The 10,293-nt window shown below is 39.5% G+C and overlaps 1 protein-coding gene and 1 long non-coding RNA gene across 2 annotated transcripts in view; one reads left to right on the top strand and one right to left on the bottom strand.

Moving 5' to 3' along the window:
- Positions 1-399: 399 nt before the first annotated feature.
- prkcsh (PRKCSH beta subunit of glucosidase II) lies at positions 400-9,335 on the bottom strand. The gene is made up of 17 exons (XM_030058936.1): positions 9,203-9,335; positions 7,767-7,883; positions 7,461-7,556; positions 7,300-7,357; positions 6,845-6,962; positions 5,895-6,024; positions 5,271-5,355; positions 4,047-4,125; positions 3,852-3,935; positions 3,604-3,771; positions 3,422-3,512; positions 2,487-2,556; positions 2,163-2,252; positions 1,984-2,058; positions 1,801-1,900; positions 1,517-1,676; positions 400-628 (listed from the first exon to the last, which is right to left on the bottom strand). The coding sequence occupies exons 1-16, from the start codon at positions 9,285-9,287 to the stop codon at positions 1,530-1,532; spliced, it is 1,593 nt and encodes a 530-aa protein (XP_029914796.1). The 5' UTR covers positions 9,288-9,335; the 3' UTR covers positions 400-628; positions 1,517-1,529.
- Positions 9,280-10,293, top strand: part of LOC115364395 (uncharacterized) — a 7,249-nt gene continuing 6,235 nt past the window's right edge. Inside the window, exon 1 of the long non-coding RNA XR_003928664.1 lies at positions 9,280-9,377. This is a non-coding gene — a long non-coding RNA (uncharacterized LOC115364395). The remainder of the gene's footprint in view (positions 9,378-10,293) is intronic.

Raw genomic sequence — 10,293 nt, 5'->3', positions numbered from 1 at the left:
CATTTTTCAATACATGGTGTTTTAAAAGTAGGTATATATTTTTAAATACCTTAAATCAGTGCAAACAAAAACAGTGAAAAACAGCATTTAATGCAACACTGTGTTAGTGATTGGAAACAATTTGAACATTTCTGCATGTGAGGACATAACATGTTGCTTCCTGCCATAAAGATTACAAAATACGTGTAATACATATTAATAAATGCTTAAATTGAGAGTTGAACTGTGTTGTTAGAATGATAAAAATAGGTTTCAAAATAAATAAAATTATATAGTTTTGTTTTTTCATTGGTAAAAATTATGCTACTTTTAAAACACCCTGTATGGCTTGAGAAATCACTCATTTCAAGTTATACTGGACAAGAGGCAATGTTACAAAAAGGAGGCAACACTATGGAATATGTTAAAAAGAAGTTTATTTGAAAACAATGGAATGATACTACATTTTGACACAAATGTGAGGGAAAAAAAGACAAATCAAGAAGCATTGGAGGTTTGAAGTTCAGAAGAGATAACTACAGTTTTGAAATCCCTTCCATTATTCTCTTTTTTAACTGAGGCTGAGGTGGTGGAGCTCATTGTAGCAGAGCAAGTCATGCTGCTGTGGCGACTGTGGTCCCTTAACAACCTGCGAGAGAGAGAACATATGAGCTTTGGTCAGTCAAGCCACAGCTTCCTTGTTACTGCATTACAGGCAAGGCAATTCAGTTGCACTCGGTCCCTGTAGATTTAATTTCAAAGGACTCAGCATTTACCAGTACATAGGAACTGATGTGCTTGTCCCTTGTGCTATTTTAAGGTGAGCACAACATATAAACCTAGCTGGGTGTTCAGAGGAAATGGGGGTGAGTGAGAAGGGATCCAAAATCTGGGTTTGGTGTTTGTTCAAGAGTCATGTCTGGTGTCCCACATCCACTCACCTCCACACTTTTGACACTGACCACACATATACTCATCTACAATACTCTGACACTGATGCTACACTCAGGTTAATGCCTAGTCTGCATTATCACCATCAAACATAACACAGAAGAGACATACTTCTCACGCTAAATGTCAATTTAAACCACCACTTTGATCTGATCAATATCAAATTCTAATCTTTGTATATTTAAAAAGGGGCACTGCACCTGAAATCACTTAACACATCTATACTGCATCTTTGGCAACACAATTAAGTCAAATGAAATTGCCATTACCTTGCTCTTCCTGCTCTGCTCTTCTTCTAATAGGAAGCAGATATTGCAATGGAAAAACCTTTTCTTCACAATGCTGTAATTTTGTATCTACACGTAAAGAAAACTCTTAAACTGATTCAATAAGCACAGAGTAGAAGTGAAGGTCAACTGTTGATAGTTAATAGTTTTTTGGTGCAAAAACACTGAACTTGCTAAAAATGAGGACAAAATGTGGCGCAGTTGACAGATCTTGTGTCAGATTATGTTCTGAACTGATATTCAGATTTGCCACCTCACATGTGCATCCACACTACATTTAGAAATCCTGAAATACGTACAACTGGCATGAATCTATAGCTCCTCATGCTCATGTAGAGTTGGATCCAGACTCGGGGGCTCCTGGCAGACGGCAGGGGTGGTGAACTCCATCAAGTACTCACAGCGACTTGGCTCTGAGGTAGACGTCACAATTGTCTCCTTACCACAGGTTAACTTCACCTGAAAGACAGTGAACATCCAAACTATAAACACTTGGTCCAGTGAGGAACCATCAAGCTGTAGAGAAAAAAAAAGAGCTGTGGAAAAGGTTCAAGTCCAGGCTTGGGAAGAGGCTGACACTTACTGTGGTGGATCGGTTGGGGCCTTGCCAGCACCCTGTTCCATGTTCATACTTCATCACAGAGTAAACATTAGCCTCAGGCCCTGCCCATGTTCCCCAGGTTCTAGAGGGAATGACAAGCAGACAAGGAGTCAAGCAAGCATTTAAAATACATTACATAACATAACAGAAAGGGCACGTCCTTACCCAAGGCTGGTTTCTGATCCCCCGTACTTGGGCTTCTGGGATACTCGATTAAATGGACAAAGCCTGTAGATGTACCTGAAAAATCAAGGAAAATAATCTCTAATAACTGAGAATTACCACCAAATAATACATAAGATAGATAGAAAATACATATTCCCAAATGCAAAGTGTGAACATACTCGCTAGTAGATAGCTCATAACACTGGCTATAGAGGTAGGCAAACTCAGCACTGGGCCCATAGTCAAAGGAGATCTCCTTCTCAAGGCTCCTGCAGATAAAAAGCAAATACAAAATTAGACCAGCACTGCTTGAGAGACAATACACCCTAAAAAAGTGTGTTTTATTTTATAGTTCTCCAACTAATAACGCAGTAATTATGACTGTAATAACATTAATCTCTTACCCACTGCAGCTGCCAAAGTTAGACTGCAGCTGTGGTACCAAACACTGTGATTACATTTTCAGGCAAAGAAGCCCATTCATATTTACGCTGAGGACTTACTTGATCTGATCATCCACTTCGCGGAGAGCTCTCTCAGCCTCATCAAATTCATCTCTGGCTTTCTGAGCAGCTGGGAATCAGACATGCCGAATTAACAATATGCCTCCATGGTAGAGAGCTATGAAACTCTAAATTATACCAATTCAGGCCACACATATACTGTATGAACACAGATATATACCCACAAATAGTCATCATTTATGTATGCATCTTACGATATACACTGTGCTTCATGTTGCAGATACAGAAGCGTATTGCTGCCACACCAGAAAAACAAAAAAGGATCAGTATCATATTATAATGTGAAAAGTTTCTTGTTACAACAAGATGTTTTTCAGGTTATTTTTACATTATAATGACTTCTTTTTACATTATTATGATGTACAAACTTAACACATTATAATAAGAAACATAAGAAAGTTATTGTTGTAACAATATACTAACTTGTATTGCTTCAACATAAAACATTTATTGTTAAAAATGTAAAACATTTTGTTATCACACGATAACTACTACTGTCATAACATAAAACTTTCATGTTATAATGAGGTAACTTATATTGATAAAACATAAAATGTTTCAAGTTATAACAAGATAAGTTGGTCTCGGGCCCCCAGTGACTTCTGCTTCTGTCCTGAACTGGCATTTGGTCTTTTTTCAATGGACTGGAACCAGCATGGCCCAGAACAGGGATGCATCCCTGTTTTGCACTGTTTCCTTGAACTCATTCTCGTTTGTATCTCTGAACGTACTTCAAAGGTTTTGAATCACTACAACCATGAGTGGTCCATGATCATACAGTCATAACTGTGCACAAAAAATAATTAGCTGATAGTTGCATTAGTATGCAAGATTCGCCGCAGACAGACAGACACACACACACACAGACATACATGCACAGACACACACACAAACACGACCAAATGTGTATGTACCATCAATGAGATTCTGAGTTTCTTGGTCATAGGGCGGCATGGTCCCCTCGTCATCCTCTTTCTTCTCTTGAGTCCGCATTGTAGGCGGGATCTGCAGATCAAGCACAGACAGAGTGACTCACTGCAACAAAACCGAGACTCCTGCAGCATAAAAACTGACTGGAGAAACGCAATCAGCTTACCTTATCATCTTCCTCATCTGGGTCATCATCATCCTCCTCTTCCTCCTCCTCCTCTTCCTCCTCCTCTGGGATGTCATCCTCAGGGTACTGCTCAGAGTCATTGTCTGGAACTGGCTCCCTCACCTCTTCCTGTGGGGTCTCCACTGGTGCCGGGGTGTCTGCTTGAGTCTGATGCCGACAAAGTCTCAAATTTAGATGAGCTGAGGCTTCATACAGGGATTATAATGAAAGAAGACTCAGGCTCTTACCTTTGATATGTATTTTTCTTTGATGTTACCCCAAACAGTCTCGAATGCTACTGTGTCCACCTTGTCAGCTCCTCCCAGCAATCCCTAAATGAACCAAAGACAATCTCAACATCTTGTTTTGTTCAGCTCAAAATACCGTTACAAATGTGTCTTATGACAAACACAATTTCTTTAAGTACACAGAAGATATCTAACCTGGACCTCCGTTTCTGTCAATGAACCATCTGAATCTGGGTCCAGCTCAGAGTGGGACAGGAGCTCAGCCACTGTGATACTGAGATAAACAAAAACACAACATCACCCACACAATCACACTAATGACTGGCTACATGTCTGCAAGTCAGCCAACAAAACAGACATTTGAAAACAGAATTATCTTGCACATTTGGTAATGATCAGCCAAGGTAGCCATATAGCTAAACAATATAAACATAATCTGTCTTCAGTTAACTGACATTTGTTGAGGAAATTATTCTTTTCAATTACGGATGCCAGAAATGTTTGTGACACAAAAAGGTTGGAGTTATGAAGATGAAAAATGCCTGCACTTTCAGTACTTGTGAAATATCTGTTTTGTGGAATATCTTTTCTTTTTTGCACAACTTGAACAATCAAAAGTGCAGGACTAGCAAGTTTTAGCTTGGGTCATCACATCCGCTGGGTCCAATTAAACTTAATAGAGTGTAGACATAGCCAACAAAATGGCCAGCATTTTGGGCTTCCAATTAAGAAAGAACATGGCAGCAAAACAACTGACAAGACAAAGACTTTTTGTAGGTATTGTGACAGCTTTGCCCTACAGATAACAACAGGAACACAATGCACTGAGTACATGGACTTCACGATGGAAAACTACGGCCACTATTATATGGTTAAATGTTGTGTTTTGGTCATGAATATGGTGTCAACGGTCAAACTCTTTGTACTGCACTACTTCTCCAGTAAGAAACTTTCCAAGTTGTACAGATGTACACTTGTCGTTTTTTGGTGTTGCTATTTTTTTCTATTCTTCAGGCTTATTTTGGGATGAAAGTGGTCTCTTTTATTTGAACTGGCATTAAAAAAATTAAAATAAATAAATAAATAACTTACAGAAGCCTGTATTCACAATGTTCATGGTTTGCACATTTGTTTAATGTTTTCCTGCAGTCATACTTCAGTCATAACTTTCATTATTCAGTTTGCTTAAAATACTGTGATTATTGAATCATGAACCCTGTATTGTGTATTAAACTGAACCAGAAATTGAATATACTGTTATGTCTCAATTTTCCACTGTTCAATTATCTCTATTTTTAAAAACTGGTTAGGTTACAACTCTAGTTGGCGCCTTCTTCCTACGAAGCTCATTAAAATCCTCCCCTGGTAAACCTCCCTTCACCAAGGGTGATAATAACTCCTCAGGGCTCCGATACTCACAATCCATCTGCATCCTCATCCAATTCGAGAAAAACCTCAGCCATCTTTGCCTTGTCCTTCTCCATACGAATGAGAGCTTTTTGTTCTGAAACAAGAATGAATGTAATGAGACACATTCTTACTACTTATTAAGGATCAGAAATAATGATCATATGCACTCATTTCTACATTGGGTCAGCATGGCAGACACATATTTCTCAAACTTCAGGAGACACCAGCTAAGTAACAGTTAAGTTTTTTTAATTCAAAAAGTCAACAATTATTTTCAAATGAAACGATACACATATGTAAACTCTTTTGGCACTTGTTAAGATTAAGCATACCACAGTTTTTTAGAAGCCATCCAGCCATTAAATGACTAAAAATAGCTCATTGTTAGGTTAATAAAATAGACAATTAATCCATTAGCAAAATAGATTCACAAAGGATTGCATTGAAATTTCTACTGGATGCGGCCCAGCTGCATAACTTTGACTGGAACTTGAACGATGGAACTATGATATCTATTCATCTGGACAAAGGTAAACTCAGACCAGTGAGTCAAGATGATGTAAACACAGCCACAGTCATGTGGTGCTCAGAACAAACTGCAGAGGGTGATACAATGGCCACGTCTCAATTTACCTTCCCAGGCCTTTAGATGGCGCTCTTTAGCTTCCTTTTCTGGCTGCTCTGCAGCCTCTTTCACAGTTCTCAAGGCCTCCACCTTCTCTTCCATACCTTTCTTGCTGGTTTGAAGTTCTTCCAGTTTGGCCTGTTGAAACAATTGAATTCTATCACTAAACTCTACCTAAATCAAAACAACACAACACCTGAAATTTCCAAATAATTTAGGACGCAGTTCATAGACATTTATGCCAAGAAAATCACTGTCAGAAGCAACCATGACAAGCCTTATTTAAAAAAAAAAAAAAAAGACAGCTACTCTATCATAACTTAACAAGGCAATTTTGTAGTGCAAAAATGAAATATAAAGCACCCCGAAACAACAGTGCTTCCCCCAAAATACCCTGCTGTCAGACTGGAAGATGTGGCGACTCATCACTCTCAGATTAGCTGAATTAAATTTTGTTGCAGACTTCAGGCAGGTAGACTGTTTCTGACTTGGGGTGAGTGGTTCTGATTAATCACACTGTATAATCTACAAAATATAGGAATATTAACAGCTTGCTGCAATTCTCTAGCACAGTTTATGCGGTTGTATCTCCTTAGGTGTACTTTTGTGTTTGTGGTGGTTCTGACTACACAACCTGTAAGGTGTTGGTCATGTTTAACAACCTCCTCTGAACTTGGTTAATAAAAAGTGATTCTGAGTTTAACATGTGAATCCCAGGCTTTCAAAACAAATTAGCAAAAAGGTGGCAAAGTAATGTGATATATAGTGCTTTACACAGAATGCGTGGATTTCTTTGTTGTTATAAATGTAACTAAGAGCATTTAAACTCCACAGCATCACTGTCTCCAAACATTTATGATACTGTGATTGAGCTCTGACCCAGAGTGGTGGTGTATTTCAGGAGTTTGAGCATGTTTTTGCTCAACACAACCCCCCAAAGCTGTTTTATGATTCACACCTGTTTTTCCTCTAGGCCTCTCTTGGCCTCATGTATAAGCTGCTGTTTGAGCAGAAAGCCCTCCTTGGCAATCTCTGCCATCTTCTGCAGGCTCTCTCTCTCTTTGCGCCCCAACTCCCTACAGATCACATAAGAAATACAACATGTAATTCAAGAAGTAGGAAAGAATATATATTCATTGAAAGGCATCAAGTTTGTAGGTTTTTGCTTAAATCATACTCTAACACATAGACACGCACACACCTCGAGGTTAATGAGTAAAAAAGGGAGTAAATTTGTTCTAATTTTATTTTAATCACATTTCCATAACACCATAACCAAACAATAATGACATCTGCAAAAACACATGATGTGATGATACTATACCTTGTGCTATTTTAAGTGTCTATTGAGAAACCTGTCTTAGATGATAGTCAGTGGGTGTATCAATGGAGTTATAATTCAAACATACTCACCTGCAGGTGTTCTGACAGGTGGCGCCACTGTTATACTCATCTGTTGTGTCACAGCAGTCTGCAGAAAGCACACACATTAATTAAAACCCTCGTCACACTACATGCCTATATAAATAACTCAATGCAATTTTGGGGGGTGGGGTGGGGGGGCATATTCTTACCACAGATGCCATCGTTGACACGAGAAGAGGGGATGAAGGCTGAACGGAAACCTGCATTGGTGCAGTGGAAACTTCCATTGGGACAAGCAGCAGTACCTGCAAGAAAAGAAATGTCATTCCTGCAAATCCACAGCTAGCATATATTGAATAAGTAAGCAGATTTCTCTGGAAACTGGCTATTGAATTCTACGCACTGTGACAACGCAATCAAGAACAAGCAGCATCAAAGTGATTTTCAGCCTGTCATGCATTTGTCTTCCTGTGCATCTCCAGTAAGCTGGCTACCAGAGCGTGAGATGTACACACCTGGCTCGTCAGAGCCATCCTGGCAGTCACAGTAATCGTCATTCACTCTGTCAAAGGGAATGGTGCGGGAGCCATCCAAGCAGGTGAAAGGTTTATTTTCTTCATAGAACTGCCGCTCTGTTGGGTCGGAATAGAGGAAAACATGTCAGAGCCATATCCCTGACATTTTAAAAAAGCTGACGTGGTTATTTCACACTGGGCTAGTGACATGTCAAATCAAATTAAATCACAATTATTGGTCACTTCACTGTACACAAGTGTGAAAATCTTGGGTGCTTGCTGCTAAACCATGCATCTGTACACAATGTGAATACAACCAATGCCACTATGACCAAAGGAATATACACTCTGTGGCCATTTCATTAAGTCCATCTGTACAGTATAATTCAGTTCAGGATTATAAATTCTACCTTTTAAGAAAGTTTATAATGTTCAGTTTTTGTTGACATTGTGGAGAATGTGTAAATTTAATTCTATGTTCATCATTGAGGTTGTAGTTTGCAGAGGTCTTATACTGGACTACATTATATTGGTGTTTCTAATTTGTTGTCCTCCCTATTCACATACACGAGGGGGACAGAATAGTGGAAACACCTCTCAGTAAAATGCAGTCCAGTCCAACAGCAGCATTAACTATAAGCTCAATGCCAAGCATAGAACTGAATGAACACCTCTATTACTGTGCAAAAAGAAAAGCTGAGCATTATATGTATAAAAGTAAACTTTATGGCAGAACAGTTGGATTGGATTGAATTAGACTGTGCAAGTAGCCCTAATAAACTGGCCACTGAGAGTAATTGTAAACTGATTCAATGTAAGTAAAGTCTAATCTAATATACTCCAATCTCGTTTAAAATGGACAATCTGAGGTAGTATAAATATCACATGGGTGGACTAGGCCATAAATTGATTAAACCAGATTTATATTTTAAATCAATACAACAAACAGCTGAACTGTAAAGTCAAGACTCTGGCTATGTACGTGATGTTAAAAAAGCAGCTGAGCACTCTTTCAAACAAGCCACACAATTGCCTAATCTACACAGACCGTGCACAGGCAGAAATGCTTGTGCAAATCGCCAGTCACATGATCACAGCTGCTAAGATTCCCCTAACTTAGTAGCTGCTGTAAGAATTTCGCTGTGCATGTGAGATTAAAACTCTTGAGTCTAGTTAGTGGAAAAAAAAAAAAAAAAAAAAAACAGAAAAAATCCAGCTCTAATATCACAGTGGACACACTAAAGGCTGGTATTCACAGGTGGTAGACGAGATGCAGACAGCTGCTGACATGACATAAAAAAATTAGGTGCAGATTATGCTGCCAGGTGTTAAAACAGGATGACACTGATGGTGCAATAGGTATCATAACAGGAAGTAACTTTACCGTACATTTAGAGCAAAACGGTATAATCTGAATATATTCTGATGATGCTCACTTGACAGAGGAACACCGCGAGGGCGCTGGACCTCCACGGCTGAGACTCCCACACCCAGCAGCAGCAGCAGATAGGCACAAAACATGGTGATGATGATGATGATGGTGCTGATGATGATGCGGCTCCAGACTACAGAGGGTTTGGCCAGCGATAGCTAACTGTAAGAGGAAATCAGGTACCGCCAGTCAGTTAAATTAACTCTACAGGCGATACATTGACAATACACTATGGCACAACAGACAGTTTAAAATTACGAAAATGACAATGTCAGATTACGTAGATTATGTACGCTGTTATGCTAAAAAGCGACTTCCTAACGCTAGCTAGTCCTGTAGGGGCTAAAGGTTGACACCAGCTAGCGAGGTTAGCTAAAGCAAGCGGGCGTCTCCGGCTTACTCTTTCACAAACAAAAACTCACGTTGACAAAAAACACCAACTGTATGTATGTTGACGCAATAATATCCCAATGTTTATACCTGAAAACTTAATAAAAACAAACACTGTGTGAGCTTTCCCCCCCACTAAGACAACAAGCTTAAGGCTAATGAACGGTTACCCTTCCTTGATCCGCAGCAGTACTGCGCATGCGTACGACCGTCCCTCCCTCGTGTGTCTCGCTGGATTGGCGGGATTGGCGGGGAGGCGCGGGGAGGCGTGTAAAGAAGGGCATTGTGGGTATCCTGTTGGATGCAGGATGCAGCCATCTCATGCAATGCTTGAGGAAGTTGGTGAAGGAGAGATAAACTAAACAGTTGTTTTTCTTTTCCTTTGCATATTGCATGAAATTAAAAATAAATACAACAGCAACAGTGATCATAATGGCAATGGTATTGTAGTGTCATTATGTCACTGAAATGTATCTTAATGCATGATTAACTGGTCATGCACAGTCTGAGTGGCACGGCAGGGAAATGTGAATTAATATAATTTACCAGTTGACAGGAATAGATGAAACAATCCCCTATGCCATCCAGGGCGAGCACACATTATGGAGTCCAACAGAGATGTTATCAATTCAGCATATTCCATGTGGTATTTCACTGAGTTAGGCCCATGCAAATGTCAAGAGGTGCATCATGTAAGCATCCTCC

Source organism: Myripristis murdjan, chromosome 8, assembly GCF_902150065.1.
Source record: "Myripristis murdjan chromosome 8, fMyrMur1.1, whole genome shotgun sequence".
Lineage (NCBI taxonomy): Eukaryota > Metazoa > Chordata > Actinopteri > Holocentriformes > Holocentridae > Myripristis > Myripristis murdjan.
The sequence above is the reverse complement of the archived record's forward strand: the minus strand, read 5'-3'. Positions and strand labels throughout refer to the sequence as shown.

Bases quoted from the DNA above. Each gene is read 5' to 3' on its own strand.
- prkcsh (XM_030058936.1), bottom strand. From the start codon at position 9,287: ATGTTTTGTGCCTATCTGCTGCTGCTGCTGGGTGTGGGAGTCTCAGCC. The intron at 3,772-3,851 runs GTAAGAGCCTGA...TGTCGGCATCAG, and splicing joins AAGAAAAATACATATCAAAG to ACTCAAGCAGACACCCCGGC. The intron at 1,901-1,983 runs GTAAGGACGTGC...CATTCCCTCTAG, and splicing joins GGATCAGAAACCAGCCTTGG to AACCTGGGGAACATGGGCAG.